General features: G+C 48.4%; 1 protein-coding gene across 1 annotated transcript in view; it reads right to left on the bottom strand.

Moving 5' to 3' along the window:
• STAB2 (stabilin 2) overlaps positions 1 to 16,059 on the bottom strand; it is a 473,152-nt gene that overhangs the window by 92,550 nt on the left and 364,543 nt on the right. Inside the window, 1 exon segment of the mRNA XM_029599680.1 lies at positions 6,531 to 6,680. Within this exon segment, the coding sequence (XP_029455540.1) occupies positions 6,531 to 6,680 (150 nt within the window).

The following is a 16,059-nucleotide window of genomic DNA, read 5'->3' on the forward strand; positions in this document are numbered from 1 at the left end:
TTCCCCCCCCCCCCCCCGCCCTCTCCACCTTCTCACCATCCCTCCCCTCTGTTATTTTTGCAATGATTAACTATGTTTAATTTTCTGTATTCTGTTTGAATCTTGTAAACCATTATGATGGCTGCACCGAATGCCGGATATATAAAACTGAATAAATAAATAAATAAAGTACGTACGTATTAGGGGTGTGAATCGTGTGATCGATCGTCTTAACGATCGATTTTGGCAGGGGGGGGGGAGGGAAATCTGATCGTCGTGTTTTTTTTGTTTTTAAATCGTTAAAAATCGTAAATCGGGGGAGGGCGGGAAAACCGGCACGCCAAAAAAAACCCTAAAACCCACCCCGAACCTTTAAAACAAATCCCCCACCCTCCCGAACCCCCCCAAAATGTTTTAAATTACCTCGGGTCCAGTGGGGGGGTCCCGACGCGATCTCCAGCTATCTGGCCACGGCTGCGTTGAGAAATGGTGCCGGTGGCCCTTTGCCCTTATCATGTGACAGGACAAAGGTAGCGCCGGTGCCATTTTGGTTCCTGGCTCCCGACGTCACGCGTGCAGGAGAGCGACCCGGACCCCCAGGGACCTTTGGCCAGCTTGGGGGGCCTCCTGACCCCCACAAGACTTGCCAAAAGTCCAGCGGGGGTCTGGGAGCGACCTCCTGCACGCGGGCCGTATTGCCAATCTTCAAAATGGCGCAGGCGCTACCTTTGCCCTCACTATGTCATACGGGTGACGGTCGCCCGTATGACATAGTGAGGGCAAAATCGTTAGAGTGCACGATACAATACAAATGCCCCCGATTTATCGTCAGGGGCATTTGTATTGTATCGTTAAATAGGGCGCGGGAAAACCGGCACGCCAAAAAAACCCTAAAACCCACCCCGAACCTTTAAAACAAATCCCCCACCCTCCCGAACCCCCCCAACATGTTTTAAATTACCTGAGGTCCAGTGGGGGGGGTCCTGACGTGATGTCATACGGGCGACGGTTGCCCGTATGACATAGTGAGAGCAAAGGTAGCGCCGGCGCCATTTTGAAGATTGGCAATACGGCCCGCGTGCAGGAGGTCGCTCACGGACCCCTGCTGGACTTTTGGCAAGTCTTGTGGGGGTCAGGAGGCCCCCCCCCCAAGCTGGCCAAAAGTCCCTGGGGGTCCAGCGGGGGTCCGGGGCGATCTCCTGCACGCGTGACGTCGGGAGCCAGGAACCAAAATGGCGCAGGCGCTACCTTTGCCCTGTCACATGATAAGGGCAAAGGGCCACCGGCGCCATTTCTCAACGCAGCCGTGGCCAGAGAGCTGGAGATCGCGTCGGGACTCCTCCCCCACTGGACCCCAGGTAATTTAAAACATTTTGGGGGGGTTCGGGAGGGTGGGGGTTTTGTTTTAAAGGTTCGGGGTGGGTTTTAGGGTTTTTTTGGTGTGCCGGTTTTCCCGCGCCTTATTTAACGATACAATACAAATGCCCCTGACGATAAATCGGGGGCATTTGTATTGTATCGTGCACTCTAACGATTTTGGACGATTTTAAAATTATCTGACGATAATTTTAATCGTTCAAAAACGATTCACATCCCTAGTAAGTATATACCTGTGCACGCGTCAAGAATAAGGAGGATCATGGCGCATGTTGCTATGTTACCTGCTTAACTTTACTGCAGAGGGAAAGAGGGCGAGAGAGAGAGAGAGACAATCTGACGCTCTATAGATCTCCCACTGTAAAAGGGATGTGTTCAGCTCAGGGTGTGTTTTGGGAGGGGGCAGTGTCACATTGGTCTGCCTAGGACGCAAGAGTCTTTAGACCCTTGTAACACCGCTCCCCCTCCCAAAACTCACCCTGAGTTGAAAGTGCTCCCTTACAGTGGGAGATATATAGAGTGTCAAATTCTCTCTCTCTTTCTCTCCCCCCCATGATCACTTTTGCGAGCATGTTAAAACATACGCGTAAAGGCTGCACACATACGTGCGGCAGGGATATTTTAAATGGTACGCGTGTACTTGCACGCATGACATAAAATTAAACATATCAGGTTGGGGGGGGGGCCCTCCTGACCCCCACAAGACTTGCCAAAAGTCCAGCGGGGGTCCGGGAGCGACCTCCTGCACGCGGGCCGTATTGCCAATCTTCAAAATGGCGCCGGCGCTACCTTTGCCCTGTCACATGATAAGGGCAAAGGGCCACCGGCGCCATTTCTCAATGCAGCGGTGGCCAGAGAGCGGGAGGAGATCGCGTTGGGCCCCCCCCCCCCACTGGACCCCAGGTAATTTAAACATTTTGGGTGGGGGATTTGTTTTAAAGGTTCGGGTGGGTTTTAGGGTTTTTTTTGGTGTGCCGGTTTTCCCGCCCTCCCCCGATTTACGATTTTTAACGATTTTTAGAAAAAAAAAACTCGATCAGATTTCCCTCCCCCCCAGCCAAAATCGATCGTTAAGACGATCGATTACACAATTCACACCTCTACTGCCCAATACCCTCCAGGTCTGGGAGGGATTGTCATGGTGAGAGTGGAAGAGGAGTTTTTGGAAGAGCTGACATTTTTTTTAGCCTGCTCTTGCCTAAGGAGGATTTTCACCCATGCCTTGGGGGGGGGGGGGGGGGGGTGTCAGGATAAGATGCTGTGATTCTTTGCCACCCAATCTAAAGAGGGACAGCAGTGACCTGCCAGAACACAAGAGAGAAGTATTTCTGCAGAAATTGTATTCTTGTGTTTTCAGGAGGAATTATTTTGCCACTGATTCCCACCCACTGAGAAGGAAGAGAGATTTTTGGACTTTGAATACTTTTTAGGAGTTTTACAGCTTCTACCACTGGCAGTGCTCCTTCAAACATCTGGAGGGGTGGGTTTGCCTAGTGTTTGCCACCAAAAACAGCCTTTTTTGTTTCGGATGTGCCATTTATTTAACAAATGCACACCCCTAATCAGTAGCAAAAGCTTACAGAAAGTAAAACACTATTAGCTGTTTATTAAACACTCATCATTTAAACTGCCACAATAATACAAAAAAAAAATCAAATAACCTGTATATCAATAGCAAAGGGTTGAAGAAAATGAAAAGCCTTCAGCTGTTTTCCTAAACATTCTGAGGCAGATATTCAAAAGCCTTTAGACGGATAACTGAAACGTTACCTGTCTAAATGGCAAATGTGGCATTTCGGGGGTGTTCCAGCGAGGGGCTGAGATATCTGGCTATCCTAGCCAAATAGTGGGTATATCCAACTAGGTCAGCTGGATAACTTTAGATCTGCTTCTGAGGAACTGGGGGAACGATGCTGGATTAATACCTGTTTTGAAATAGGAATGGGTTGGCACAGGGGCAGCAATTTCATATATTTCAGGAGAGGGTACATGGGCCCAACAGGCCGTATACAAAATGTTGTTTTTTTGTTTTTTTGGGGGGGGGGGGAGGGGGGGGAGTGAGGAAAATCGGGCTGCAGGCCCCTTTACCTTTTTTTTTTTTTTTTAACTTGTCTGTCACTGCTACTTAACCAGATATCTTTTAAAGCCCAGACATAGCTGGTTAGGTTTATTTTAGTTACCTGGTTACGTGTAACTGGATAACTTTAGGCTAGTATATTCAATGGGACATATCCCCTTGAATATACAGGTCAAGCTATCTGGCTAACTTAACATGGGTAACTTGTCCACTAAATGGCCTACAGGTTGAATATTGGCCTCTCTATAGCAATATCGAACATCATGGATGGGTACAGAAGTCCACACATCAGGGCCCATGATGAAAAAGGCATGCCATCGGGTATTTTGCAGATGTGCCTCTTTGTGAGATGGTATAACACAGGGGTCAGGAACCTATGGCTCGGGAGCCAGATATGGCTCTTTTGATGGCTGCATCTGGCTCGCAGACAAATCTTTAATAAAAAAGTAAAAATCTAACAAAATCCCCCACCCTCCTGACGCCCCCCCCAAGACCTCCAAAATTAATTTACTACAACCCCCACCCTCCTGACCCCCCCAAGACCTGCCAAAAGTCCCTGGTGGTCCAGCGGGGGTCCAGGAGCGGTCCGGGAGCGATCTCCTGGACTTGGGCTGTCGGCTGCCAGTAGTCAAAATGGCGCCGATGGCCCTTTGCCCTCACTATGTCACTGGGGTAGACCAAGGGTGGCGGTTAGCCCCTGTGACATAGTAAGGGCAAAGGGCCGTCGGCTGCCAGTAATCAAAATGGCGTCGACGGCCCTTTGCCCTTACTATGTCACAGGGGCTACCACCGCCATTGGTCGACCCCAGTGACATAGTGAGGGCAAAGGGCCGTCGGCGCCATTTTGACTACTGGCAGCCGACAGCCCAAGTTCAGGAGATTGCTCCCGGACCCCCGCTGCACCACCAGGGACTTTTGGCAGGTCTTGGGGGGGGTCAGGAGGGTGGGGGTTGTAGTAAATTAATTTTGGAGGTCTTGGGGGGCATCAGGAGGGTGGGGGGTTTTGTTAGATTTTTACTTTTTTATTAAAGATTTGTCTGTGAGCCCTGGACCCCCGCTGGATCAGCAGGGACTTTTGGCAGGTCTTGGGGGGGGGGGTTGTAGTAAATTAATTTGGCAGGTCATGGGGGCGTCAGGAGAGTAGGGGGTTGTAGTAAGTATGGCTCTCACGGAATTATATTTTAAAATATGTGGCGTTCATGGCTCTCTCAGCCAAAAAGGTTCCCGACCCCTGGTATAACAAGTAGCTTTTTATCAGAGGACTGCAAAGAATGTGATAGAACATAAGATTTTAACAAATATTTCAAATATGATAAACCACCCTCCCTAAGAGTTTTATATCTAAGTACAGTCACTTTGGAGTTAGTCCTCTGAGTAATAGGCTGGCAGCTAATGTGACTCGTGTAACTTGGGTGTAATGTGATCCCTGAGAGTACTGTCGGTGATTAAAGTGCAGCATAATTCTGCAGCATTTGAAGCACCTGGAGCTGAATTTTTGGAAGTGAGTGCAATAATCCATGGCCTTCAGAGCAATGGACTGAACTACAGTCCAAAAGTCATTAGCAGTAAGAATATATTTCAGCCAACACACAAGCCTCATTTTATACAATTAGGATTTCAGATCATTTTGAATTGGTGGTTTTAATGTTAATTGAGAATCAAACTGCACACATAGGTCCTGATCCTCTGCTGGAAAAGGGAAATCAATATCCTTGAACCATTAAGTAGGAAGACAGCAGGAAGCAGCTGATCCAAACAATTTCTGTCTTCCAAGCATTAAGCGTCAAGCTGTTCTACACCATCCATCCGATTTCCCCTCCAAGTTTTACCAGGACATGCGTGTGTGTGCCCTATTCTCGGGTGCATAATTTTGCACATGAGCAGCAGGGATAGGAGTTGGCCCTTCCCTCCCCCAACATCCTCTTCCCTGCCTCTTAACCCCCACCCCCCAATTCCTAGTATCCTGCCTTGTAACTCTCCCCACATCCGCAGCCTGGGCAGAGGAAAAGAGTAAAACTTGGGTGGCCATGTCAAATATGAGGAGGAAGAAGATAGCAAGCTTAGGGGGCTGAGCCTGGAGCCAGGAGACCTGCGGGAAGAGACAAGGAGAGCTAGGGGAGGCTGTGTCAAGCCTGAGGGAGGGGGGAGGGGGGGTTGAGGTGCCTTTACAGTACTCCGGGGGGAATTCTGCAAAAAAACAAAAGGATGTATTTTAAATTAAGTATTACTCAAAGACAGTGATTATATTGTGTTAATTTTGGCAAAGTCCATAGAATTTTGCAGAATTTGTTAATTTGTTTTGCATGGAAATCCCCCATGGGAATCTTATCATACACACACTTTCTGTGTCATACACAGACACATACTCTTGTTGCCTCTCACCGACACGCAATCCCCGTCTGTCACACACTCTCTGTCTCTCACTTACTTGCCACTATCAGGCTGATACAGTAAAGTCGTGCGGAAAATGGGCGCTCAGTGTTGAGCGCCCACTTTCCTAATGCGTGCCCAGCCACCTCTCTTGGGTGTGCGATACAATATTTAAATGAGGTTGCCGTGCTACAAGGAGGCGCTAGGGACAACTGCGCGTCCCTAGCGCCTCCTCGGCATCGGGCGCCCAGGAGAGGTTGGCTGTCAGCGGGTTAGGAAAACGGACGCCCAATTTTACGAGCATCCGTTTTCCTAACCTGAGCACAGCCACGGGTTAGGAAAATGGACGCTTGTTAATTGAATGTCCCTTTTCCTAACCTGACCACCAGCACGCTTTTTTTTTTTCATTTTTTTTTAATTCTTTTGGTTCCTCCAACTTAATATCAGCACGAAAAAGAGCTCTGTTTAAATATAGGTGCCAATAAAATATCTTCAAGCTAAGGCATCTAGTCTATCATGTTCCGGTAGTCTATTCTTGGCCATGTGGCATGGGAAGTATCTCAGTCCATGGCAAGACCAGACAATAACTGCACAGCCCTCAGATTGTCAACACACAGGCAGAAAGAACTGAGTATATGGAGCAAAGTATTTTAAAGCAGTTACAAACTCCTCCCCCCCCCCCTTTTTTTTTTCTGATTCATCCATCACTGAATACAGTGAAACATACCTTTGCAGTCTGGGCCATATTTTCCAGGCAGGCACAACTCACATGATGTCCCATTGAAGTCAACATTGCATTTGCACTTTCCTGTTCCTCTGTATCCGTCATCACACCTACCATGATCATTACATGGGGTCTTTGGCCCTCCGGGACAGGCTGTAAAAGATTAAAAAAAAATAAACTCCAACAGATCCAAGTTAAATTGCTAAAGAACCATTGCTATTTTTACGTCAATGATGTGATTTTATTTTGGATGTACTGTATATCATTGTTGTATGTGGGTCTTGATAAGTACTGTTTAATTTTATTGTACTTATTTTAATATTTCTATTGTAATCTGGCCAGAGCCATTATGGGTGGGTGGAAAATAATTGAAATAGTAAATACGCAATAAATGAATACAAATCCCTTAAAAATCTTCTTACTCAAAAAATACTAAATTTTATTTTTTGTGTGCAGTTATGAGTGTCTTTAACCTGAACATAATACTATCTCATAAGTATAATATGGGCATCCAGGACCTCACTTGTTCTCCGCCACCCATTCACAATCCAATAATTACAAGAGACATCATATTGGGTAATTAAGGCCGCAGCTTTATTAACCTGAAGGCCCGAGCCAGTCATAACACATTAACCCTATTAACCACGCGGTTTCAGCTTCCACCCCCATCGACCATCCACCGCCCCCCGGCAGGACTGGTCGCTTCCAGCCACCCAGCTCGACAATCCGGCACGCCCCTCCCCGGGTTCAGACTCCCGCCGCCAGCCTGCAAGGAGCCAACCTGGGTGGACTCCCGCCGCCAGCCTCCAAGGAGTCCGGCCGGCCATCTCCCGCCACTTGTCAGCAAGGAGCTCCTCCTTGACAACAGCCCCCCCAGTTGTCCTCACCATCCTTTTGCTGAAAACCCGCTTAACAATCAACAATTACATAAGTTTTATGGCTCGGGCCATCCGCCGACACATACCCCCCCAAAAACAGCTGCGACAACAAACATTTGGTACTACCAGACAACATAAGGGCGGGTGGGAGGGGAGAAAGCCTGCTGCCTACCACCGTGCCGCCGCCCGAAGAATCCTCCTGCCTGCGCCCGCACCCCCCCCCCCCCTGTGCCCCCACGCCCCGCACCCACTCGCGCGACCGTCGACCAATCAGGGCTGCCGTTGCCATGGCAACGCGCCCTGCTCGGCTTCCCCCCGCCTCGCTCCCCCCCCCCTCACGACCTCGCCGCGACCTGCTCGCTCCCGCCCCGGGGCCGCCCGACCACGGAGTGGGCCTGGGCCCAGACATTCATTTTTGGTGAAACAAGGAATAAAATCAAATAATTTTTGGCTGAGAGTGAAACATGGTATAATTAATATGCCCCCGTTTCCTGCAATTCTGTGATAGTGGGAGAGCCAGCAGAATAAGCAGTCATAGAATACACATACCAGCTGTCTTTCTGCCCTGGGATCAACATGTCTGCTTGCACTGGGCTGAAAACAGCTGTTTCTACTCCCCTGTGGAGCTGGTAATAATACTGTACCGTAGGCTGATTGGCCGTCTCTCATCCAATGAGATTCTCACCAGTGGGAAAAGAGAACCAATCAGCAAAGCTAGGGAGAGAATGCAAAGTAAAGGAGCGGAAATTCAGAGAGAACGCTCTGACTCAGGGCACACGGCCAGTAATAAGATTGGCATCTAGTGGTCAGAAGAGGGAACTGCAAACACTTTAATTGGTGCTGCAGCTAATTTGCCTGGAGCAAATTATTGTTGCAAATTATTCTTGCTGCTATTGCGTTTTATATTTTATTTTTCACTGATGTATATTTATATGTACAAGTATATTTTAATGTATTGCATATTTTTTTGCTTTCTTTTCTCTTTGTTTTTCTCCATTCAGCAATCTCGATCATTCCTTTCCCTCCCTGAATGACATATCTGGGGACTTTTACTGGTCACAGTGTTGGAGGGAGTACCTCCTCTGAGATGTAATGGTCATAGCACTGGCAACTGACTTCCCTCCCTCCCTAAGCTGAGCACACAACCAATTTCTATGGGATCACGTGTACCGCAACACAAAGCACTGTGGCCTTAACTGCCTGTCCTTTTATGTATGATATTTTATATATTTATTTACAGTAGCAATTATTTCATAGTTTACCACCTTTTGCAATATCTCTCTGCAGTATTTGTGTATTTTTTATGCCTGCCAATATACTGTTCATTTTATTTATTTATTCTATTTAAAATATATGTATTGTGTTATGAACCTCTGCCCACGGGTCTCCCCGCGAGCAGGCCCTCACTCACCCCATGCTGCCGCTGCTTCATCAACGCGGCAGGACACCGCCGTCGGGCCTTCTTTGCAGCCGGAGCCGCAGACTTCCTGCCATCTTCAGCGTGGCTGGGACTGCTGCCGACGCAGATACCACTCTCGCGGCTGGAGGCCGCAAAAGCCTTGGTCTTTCCTGGCGGCTGGAGCCGCCCTCGAGGCTGCTTGCAGCGGCTAGAGCCGCTGCCGACGTCAGGGCCCGCGTCCAGGCCCAGCCTTACCTTTTCTGACGCTGTACGTCGGTGCAGGCCGCTGTCTGCGGTCCTGCATAGCTCTCCTGCTGCTTCTCCTAGGCGCCGGTGAGCGTCTCTCTACAAGATTTAAAGGGCCAGACACAGGAAGTGTGCTGGCCCCACCTAAGATTGGACTTCCTGCTCCAGCCCTATAAAGGGCTGCTCCGTCTCTTCAGTCTTCGCCTTGCATCGGAGTTACTTCACTCTGGAGGCTCCTGCCTGCCAGAGCTCCGTCAGGTGTTCTTCGTGGAGCTCCTCTTCGTTTCGTCTCGCCATGTCAAGTTATGTCTTCATGCTATGTCTTCATGCCTGAGGTCCTCGTCCAGGTGTCCCAGTGTTCGTCTCCTGGTGTTTCGCCTCCTGGTGTCCTGCCCTCTTTGGTGTTCACGTCTGTGCTCCTGAGCCTTCTGGTCCTGTCGGTCCTGCTCCCTCGGACGACGTCTTTCCTGAGTTGGAGAGGACTGCAGGTGGACTGGTGTCCTGAGCTCCTGAGCAGTCTTGTCCTGCTAGCCGTGTTGGTGCTTCGGATGACATCAGCTTCGTCGGAGTCCCACCTCGACTGGATCCTTCCTGCGCTTTTCCCGCTCCCAGCGTGGTCCATGACCAGCCTCCTCGGGCTGTGTAGGGCGCGCAGTGGGACAGGGTGGTCCGCGACTCAGTTCCACAGGTGGACTGAGTAGGGCGCCCTAAGAGACAGTGCCAATGTCCTCCTGCCTTGTGTCTTGTCTTGTTTGGATTTCAAGTTCCTTGTCATGTTTGTGATGCCGTTGCATCAACCCAAGTCTCATCTGTGATGCCGTTGCATCAACCCAAGTCTTTGTCTGTGATGCCGTCGCATCAACCCAAGTCTTCGTCTGTGATGCCGTTGCATCAACCCAAGTCTTCGTCTGTGATGCCGTTGCATCAACCCAAGTCTGCCATGTCTTCGTGTCAAGGTTTCTGTCTGCACTCATCCTCAGGCCGGCCTGCTGCTCCATACCGTTCCAAGCGGCAGGTCCAAAAGGGCTCGGAATAGTCGGAGGACCATTCACATTCCAACATCATTCTGTTGTTGGCCTTGGGAGCTTGCAGGCCTGGCAGAGGGTAAGACCGTCTGCCATGGTGGATCACGCCGTCAACCCTCGGTTCGGTCCTGGATCTGTCTGGGGTCGGGCTGAGGCCCAAGGGCACACTAAACACCCCCGCTACATAACAGAATGCAAGACCTTTCGAGGCCTTCATCTAACATATTGCTCCCGGGGAAATTCTGCACAACTCTGAAATAAAGAATATGCACGGAATTCCCCTCCTGATCAGAATTCTATATTTATTGCCAGAATTTGGTGATAATACTGCAGATGGCCCATGCAGGCCCAGAGAAGGGAGGCAGCAGCATTTGCTGCGTAGCCAGAAGAAGATGGACCCAGCAGAACTGGCCACATGGCTAGAAGAAGAGAGAGAGGAGGCAGAGGATGATGGACCCAGCAGTGTTGGCCATGTGGACGGAAGAGGAAAGAAGCAGCAGCATCGGCCATGTGGGCCGGAAGAGGAAGCCTTGGCCTGTGCAGACTAGAAGGCAAGCTGCTGCTGCTGCATTGTACCACATGAGCCGGGATCAAGGAGAGAATACTAGGAGTCGAGCCTGTGCAAGAAAAGAAGAGACATAGTTGGGGGTGAGGCTGAGGGGCATAGGGAGAAAGCTAGGACATTAACCTGGGGGAAGGGGTGCAGTCGAGCCTGGGAATGAGATAAAGAAAGAGATGGGGTGGGGTTTTGAGCCTAGGGGGTTGGGTGGGAAGAAGTTTCAAACTTAGACCTGGATTTATCAAAATGCACTAAATATTGCATGTGATAGGAAAAGGGGCATGTTTTATGGTAATAGGCGGTTTATCGCACTATCTTAGCAGTTTGCATAGGTATTACTGTAAATTGTGATAACTTTTTTGCACTTTGTGATAAGTGCCAGAATTGTTGTATTTCCTACCTACAACCACTGGGGGTGGGGGGGGGGGGGAGAGAGAGAGAGAGACTAGCCATAATGCCCTCATCCTAGGTAGGTATTTACACCTCTATATGAGGCCCACCTAGTTACTCGATGTGAGGTTTAGGTATTAGTGTAGGGGTTAGGGGCCACTTTGACATTCAGAGTGAGACATACGAATAGAACAGTGATATCTTGTGAAGATTTGATGACCTTCGGAGTGAGGAAACTCACCCAAAGATGAGATTTGTGCAAAGTTCTCTCAACCTAGCTTGATGTTACCCAGGTAGAGAGTCCATCGCAAAGCGCACTAAAGCCATATCGCACGGCTTAACGCAAATGAAAAAGGTGTAGTTAAAACCGTGCGATATGGCTTCGCAAAATTGCTAAGCCAGCCCACTTGGCTACAAATCCCGCCCCAAACTCCTCCCCTTTTTCTGATTTGCATAGAAACATATTTAGAAACATAGAGACATAGAAATGACGGCAGAAGAAGACCAAACGGCCCATCCAGTCTGCCCTGGAAGCTTTTGCACTTTTTTTTTTCTTAGTAACCTTTTGGTTTTATTTCCCTTCCACCCCCGCCATTAATGTAGAGAGCAGTGTTGGAACTGCATCTAAGTGAAATATCTAGCTTAATTAGATAGGGGTAGTAACCACTGCAATAAGCAAGATACACCCATGCTTATTTGTTTACCCAGACTATGTAATTCAGTCCTTGTTGGTTGTTGTCTGTATATAGATCCACTTTTCTTCATTCCCCTCTGCCATTGAAGCAGAGAGCTACGCTGGATATGCATTCAATGCTGGATATGCATTGAAAGTGAAGTATCGGTCTTTCTCCCCTGCCGTTGAAGCAGAGAGCTATGCTGGCTATGCATTGAAAGTGAAGTATCAGTCTTTCTCCCCTGCCATTGAAGCAGAGAGCTATGCTGGATATGCATTGAAAGTGAAGTATTAGTCTTTCTCCCCTGCCGTTGAAGCAGAGAGCTATGCTGGATATGCGTGAAGTATCAGACTTTCTCCCCTGCCGTTGAAGCAGAGAGCTATGCTGGATATGCATTGAAAGTGAAGTATCAGTCTTTCTCGCCTGCCGTTGAAGCAGAGAGCTATGCTGGATATGCATTGAAAGTGAAGTATCAGGCTTATTTGGTTTGAGGTAGTAACCACCGTAATAAGTAAGCTACTCCCTGCTTTTTTGTGAATGCAAATCCTTTTTTTCACATTTCCTCTTGCTGTTGAAGCTTAGAGCAATGTTGGAGTCGCATTAACCGTGTGTATTAGAGATGTGAATCGTGTCCTCGATCGTCTTAACGATCGATTTCGGCTGGGAGGGGGAGGGAATCGTATTGTTGCCGTTTGGGGGGGGTAAAATATCGTGATATATCGTTAAAATCGTTAAAACCCGCTAAAACCCACCCCCGACCCTTTAAATTAAATCCCCCACCCTCCCGAATGACTTAAATTACCTGGTGGTCCAGCGGCGGTCCGGAACGGCAGCGGTCCGGAACGGGCTCCTGCTACTGAATCTTGTTGTCTTCGGCCGGCGCCATTTTCCAAAATGGCGCCGAAAAATGGCGGCGGCCATAGACCAACAGGATTCGACGGCAGGAGGTCCTTCCGGACCCCCGCTGGACTTTTGGCAAGTCTTGTGGGGGTCAGGAGGCCGGCAGGAGATCGACTGCAGGAGGTCGTTCAGCGAGGCGCCGGAACCCTCGCTGAACGACCTCCTGCAGTCGATCTCCTGCCGGCGCCATTTTCCGTACGGAAAACGATTTGCGGTGGGAAATCGCTCCCTGACCCCCGCTGGACCTCCAGGAACTTTTGGCCAGCTTGGGGGGGGCCTCCTGACCCCCACAAGACTTGCCAAAAGTCCAGCGGGGGTCCGGAAGGACCTCCTGCCGTCGAATCCTGTTGGTCTATGGCCGCCGCCATTTTTCGGCGCCATTTTGGAAAATGGCGCCGGCCGAAGACAACAAGATTCAGTAGCAGGAGCCCGTTCCGGACCACTGCCGTTCCGGACTCCCAGGTAATTTAAGTCATTTCGGGAGGGTGGGGGATTGAAGGAGGTAGGATTTGGCAAGGAAATGTTTAAGTTATTTGGGGGGGGGGGGGTTCGGGAGGGTGGGGGATTTAATTTAAAGGGTCGGGGGTGGGTTTTAGCGGGTTTTAGTGTGCCGGCTCACGATTCTAACGATTTATAACGATAAATCGTTAGAATCTCTATTGTATTGTGTTCCATAACGGTTTAAGATGATATTAAAATTATCGGACGATAATTTTAATCGTCCTAAAACGATTCACATCCCTAGTGTGTATGTTTATTGAATAAGGGTATTATCTCCAGGTAGCAGCCGTCATTCCCGTGAGCCACCCACTCTTCATTCACATTCTCTAGACTTTATGGATCCACAGTGTTTATTCCATGCCCCTTTGAAGTCCTTCACAGTTCTGGTCTTCACCACTTCCTCCGGAAGGGCATTCTAGGCATCCACCACCCTCTCCGTGAAGAAATACTTCCTGACATTGGTTCTGAGTCTTCCTCCCTGGAGTTTTAAATCATGACCCCTGCTTCTGCTGATTTTTTTCCAATGAAAAAGTTTTGTCATTATCTTTGGATCATTAAAACCTTTCAAGTATCTGAAAGTCTGTATCATATCACCTCTGCTCCTCCTTTCCTCCAGGGTGTACATATTTAGATTCTTCAATCTTTCCTCATAAGTCATTCGATGAAGACCATCCACCTTTTTGGTCGCCCTTCTCTGGACTGCCTCCATCCTGTCTCTGTGCCTTCGGAGATACGGTCTCCAGAACTGAGCACAGTACTCCAGGTGAGGCCTCACCAAGGACCTATACAAGGGGATAATCACGTCCCTTTTCTTACTCGATATTCCTCTCTCTATGCAGCCCAGCATTCTTCTGGCTTTAGCTATCGCCTTGTCACATTGTTTTGCCGACTTCAGATCATTAGACACTATCACCCCAAGGTCTCTCTTCTGCTCTGTGCACATCAGCCCTTCACCCCCCATTGAATACAGTTCTTTCGGATTTCCACACCCCATATGCATGACTGCACTTCTTGGCATTGAATCTCAGCTGCCATATCTTCGACCACTCTTCCAGTTTCCTTAAATCCTGTCTCATTCTCTCCACTCCTTCCGGCGTATCCACTCTGTTGTAGATCTTAGTGACATCCGCAAACAGACAAACCTTACCTTCTATCTCGTCCGCTATGTCACTCACATAGATATTGAACAGGACCTGTCCCAACACCGATCCTTGCGTCACTCTGCTTAACACTGCTCTCTCTTCAGAGTAAGTTCCATTTATCATCGCACATTGTCGACTGTCCGTCAATCAGTTTGCAATCCAGGCCACCACCTTGGCACTCACTCCTAAGCTTCTCATTTTATTCACCAGCCTCCTGTGCGGGACCGTATCAAAAGCCTTGCTGAAATCCAAGTAGATGACATCGAGCGCTCTTCCTTGATCCAATTCCCTAGTCACCCAGTCGAAAAAGTCAATCAGATTTGTCTGACAGGATCTTCCCCTGGTGAATCCATGCTGCCTCTGGTCCAGCAATTCTCCCAAATGTAGATAGTTCACTATTCTTTCTTTCAGCAGCGAATCCATCACTTTTCCCACCACTGAGGTGAGGCTAACCGGCCTGTAGTTACCAGCCTCCTCTCTGCTCCCACTTTTGTGAAGCGGGACCATCACCACTCTTCTCCAATCACTCGGCACCACTCCCGTTTCTAGGGATCTATTGAACAGGTCACACAGCGGACCCGCCAGCACATCTCTGAGCTCCCTCAGTATCCTGGGATGAACCTCATCAGGCCCCATAGCTTTGTCCACTTTCAGTTTTCCCAGCTCTTCCCACACATTCTCCACTATAAACAGAGTTACATCTACTCCACTTCCCTCCCCTCCATTTTCTTGTTAACTAGCGACGGTCCTTCTCCTGGGTCCTCTTTAGTGAACACCAAACTGAAGTATTCGTTTAATATTTCTGCCATTTCTTCATCTCTCTCTACACATTGATCCTTTTCACCTTTCAATTTCACTATACCACTTTGAACTTTTCTCCTTTCTCTGATGTATCTGAAAAATGTTTTGTCATCTCTCTTTACTTCTTTGGCAATCCTTTCTTCCGCTTGACTTTTTGCCATCTTGATTACTTTCTTCATCTCCCTCAGTTGTACTAGATATTCTTCTTTGTGCTCCTCCCTTTGGGATCCTTTATATTTCTTGAATGCTGTTCTTTTAGCTTTTATTTTTTTAGCTACCTCCTTTGAGAACCAGATAGGTTTCGTTTTTCTTTTGCTTTTCTTTACTTTTCTAACATATAGATTAGTTGCCTTGATAATTGCTCCTTTTAGTTTGGTCCACTGTTGATCCACATCTCTCTTGTTCTCCCAGACTTTTAGTTCTTCCTAGAGGTACTTCCCCATTTTATCAAAGTCCGTTTATGAACTGCAAAACTCGGGTCTTTGTGCTTCTTCTACGTATCCTTTGTGATATGAAACCATACTGTTTGATGATCACTGGTGCTGAGGTGGGCACCTACCTGGACATCAGAGACATTATTTCTATTAGTGAGCACGAAATCGAGTATAGCTCCCTCTCTCGTGGGATCGATTACCATTTGTTATTTCTCTACTATTGTTAGATTCTGCAGAAGGGATTCTCCAGTCTACATCCGGAAGATTAAAGTCTCCAATGATCACCACTTCTCCCTTCTTTCCCATCTTTTGGATGTCTTCAACCAGATCTGTGTCATGCTCTTCCTTTTGATTTGGAGGCCTGTAAACCACTCCAGTATAAATGGATGCCCCATCATCTTTTTTTAGGTCGGCCCATAGTGCTTCTTCATTGCCCCATCTTCCTTGCAGCTCAGATGCTTGGATATTGTTTCTGACAAAGAGCCAATCCTTCCCCTTTCCTATCCTCTCTGTCCTTCCTTAACAAGTTATAGCCCGGTATTGCCATATCCCAATCATGAGATTCTGTGAACCATGTCTCCGT

This window comes from Rhinatrema bivittatum, chromosome 4, assembly GCF_901001135.1.
Source record: "Rhinatrema bivittatum chromosome 4, aRhiBiv1.1, whole genome shotgun sequence".
In the NCBI taxonomy this organism is placed as follows: domain Eukaryota; kingdom Metazoa; phylum Chordata; class Amphibia; order Gymnophiona; family Rhinatrematidae; genus Rhinatrema; species Rhinatrema bivittatum.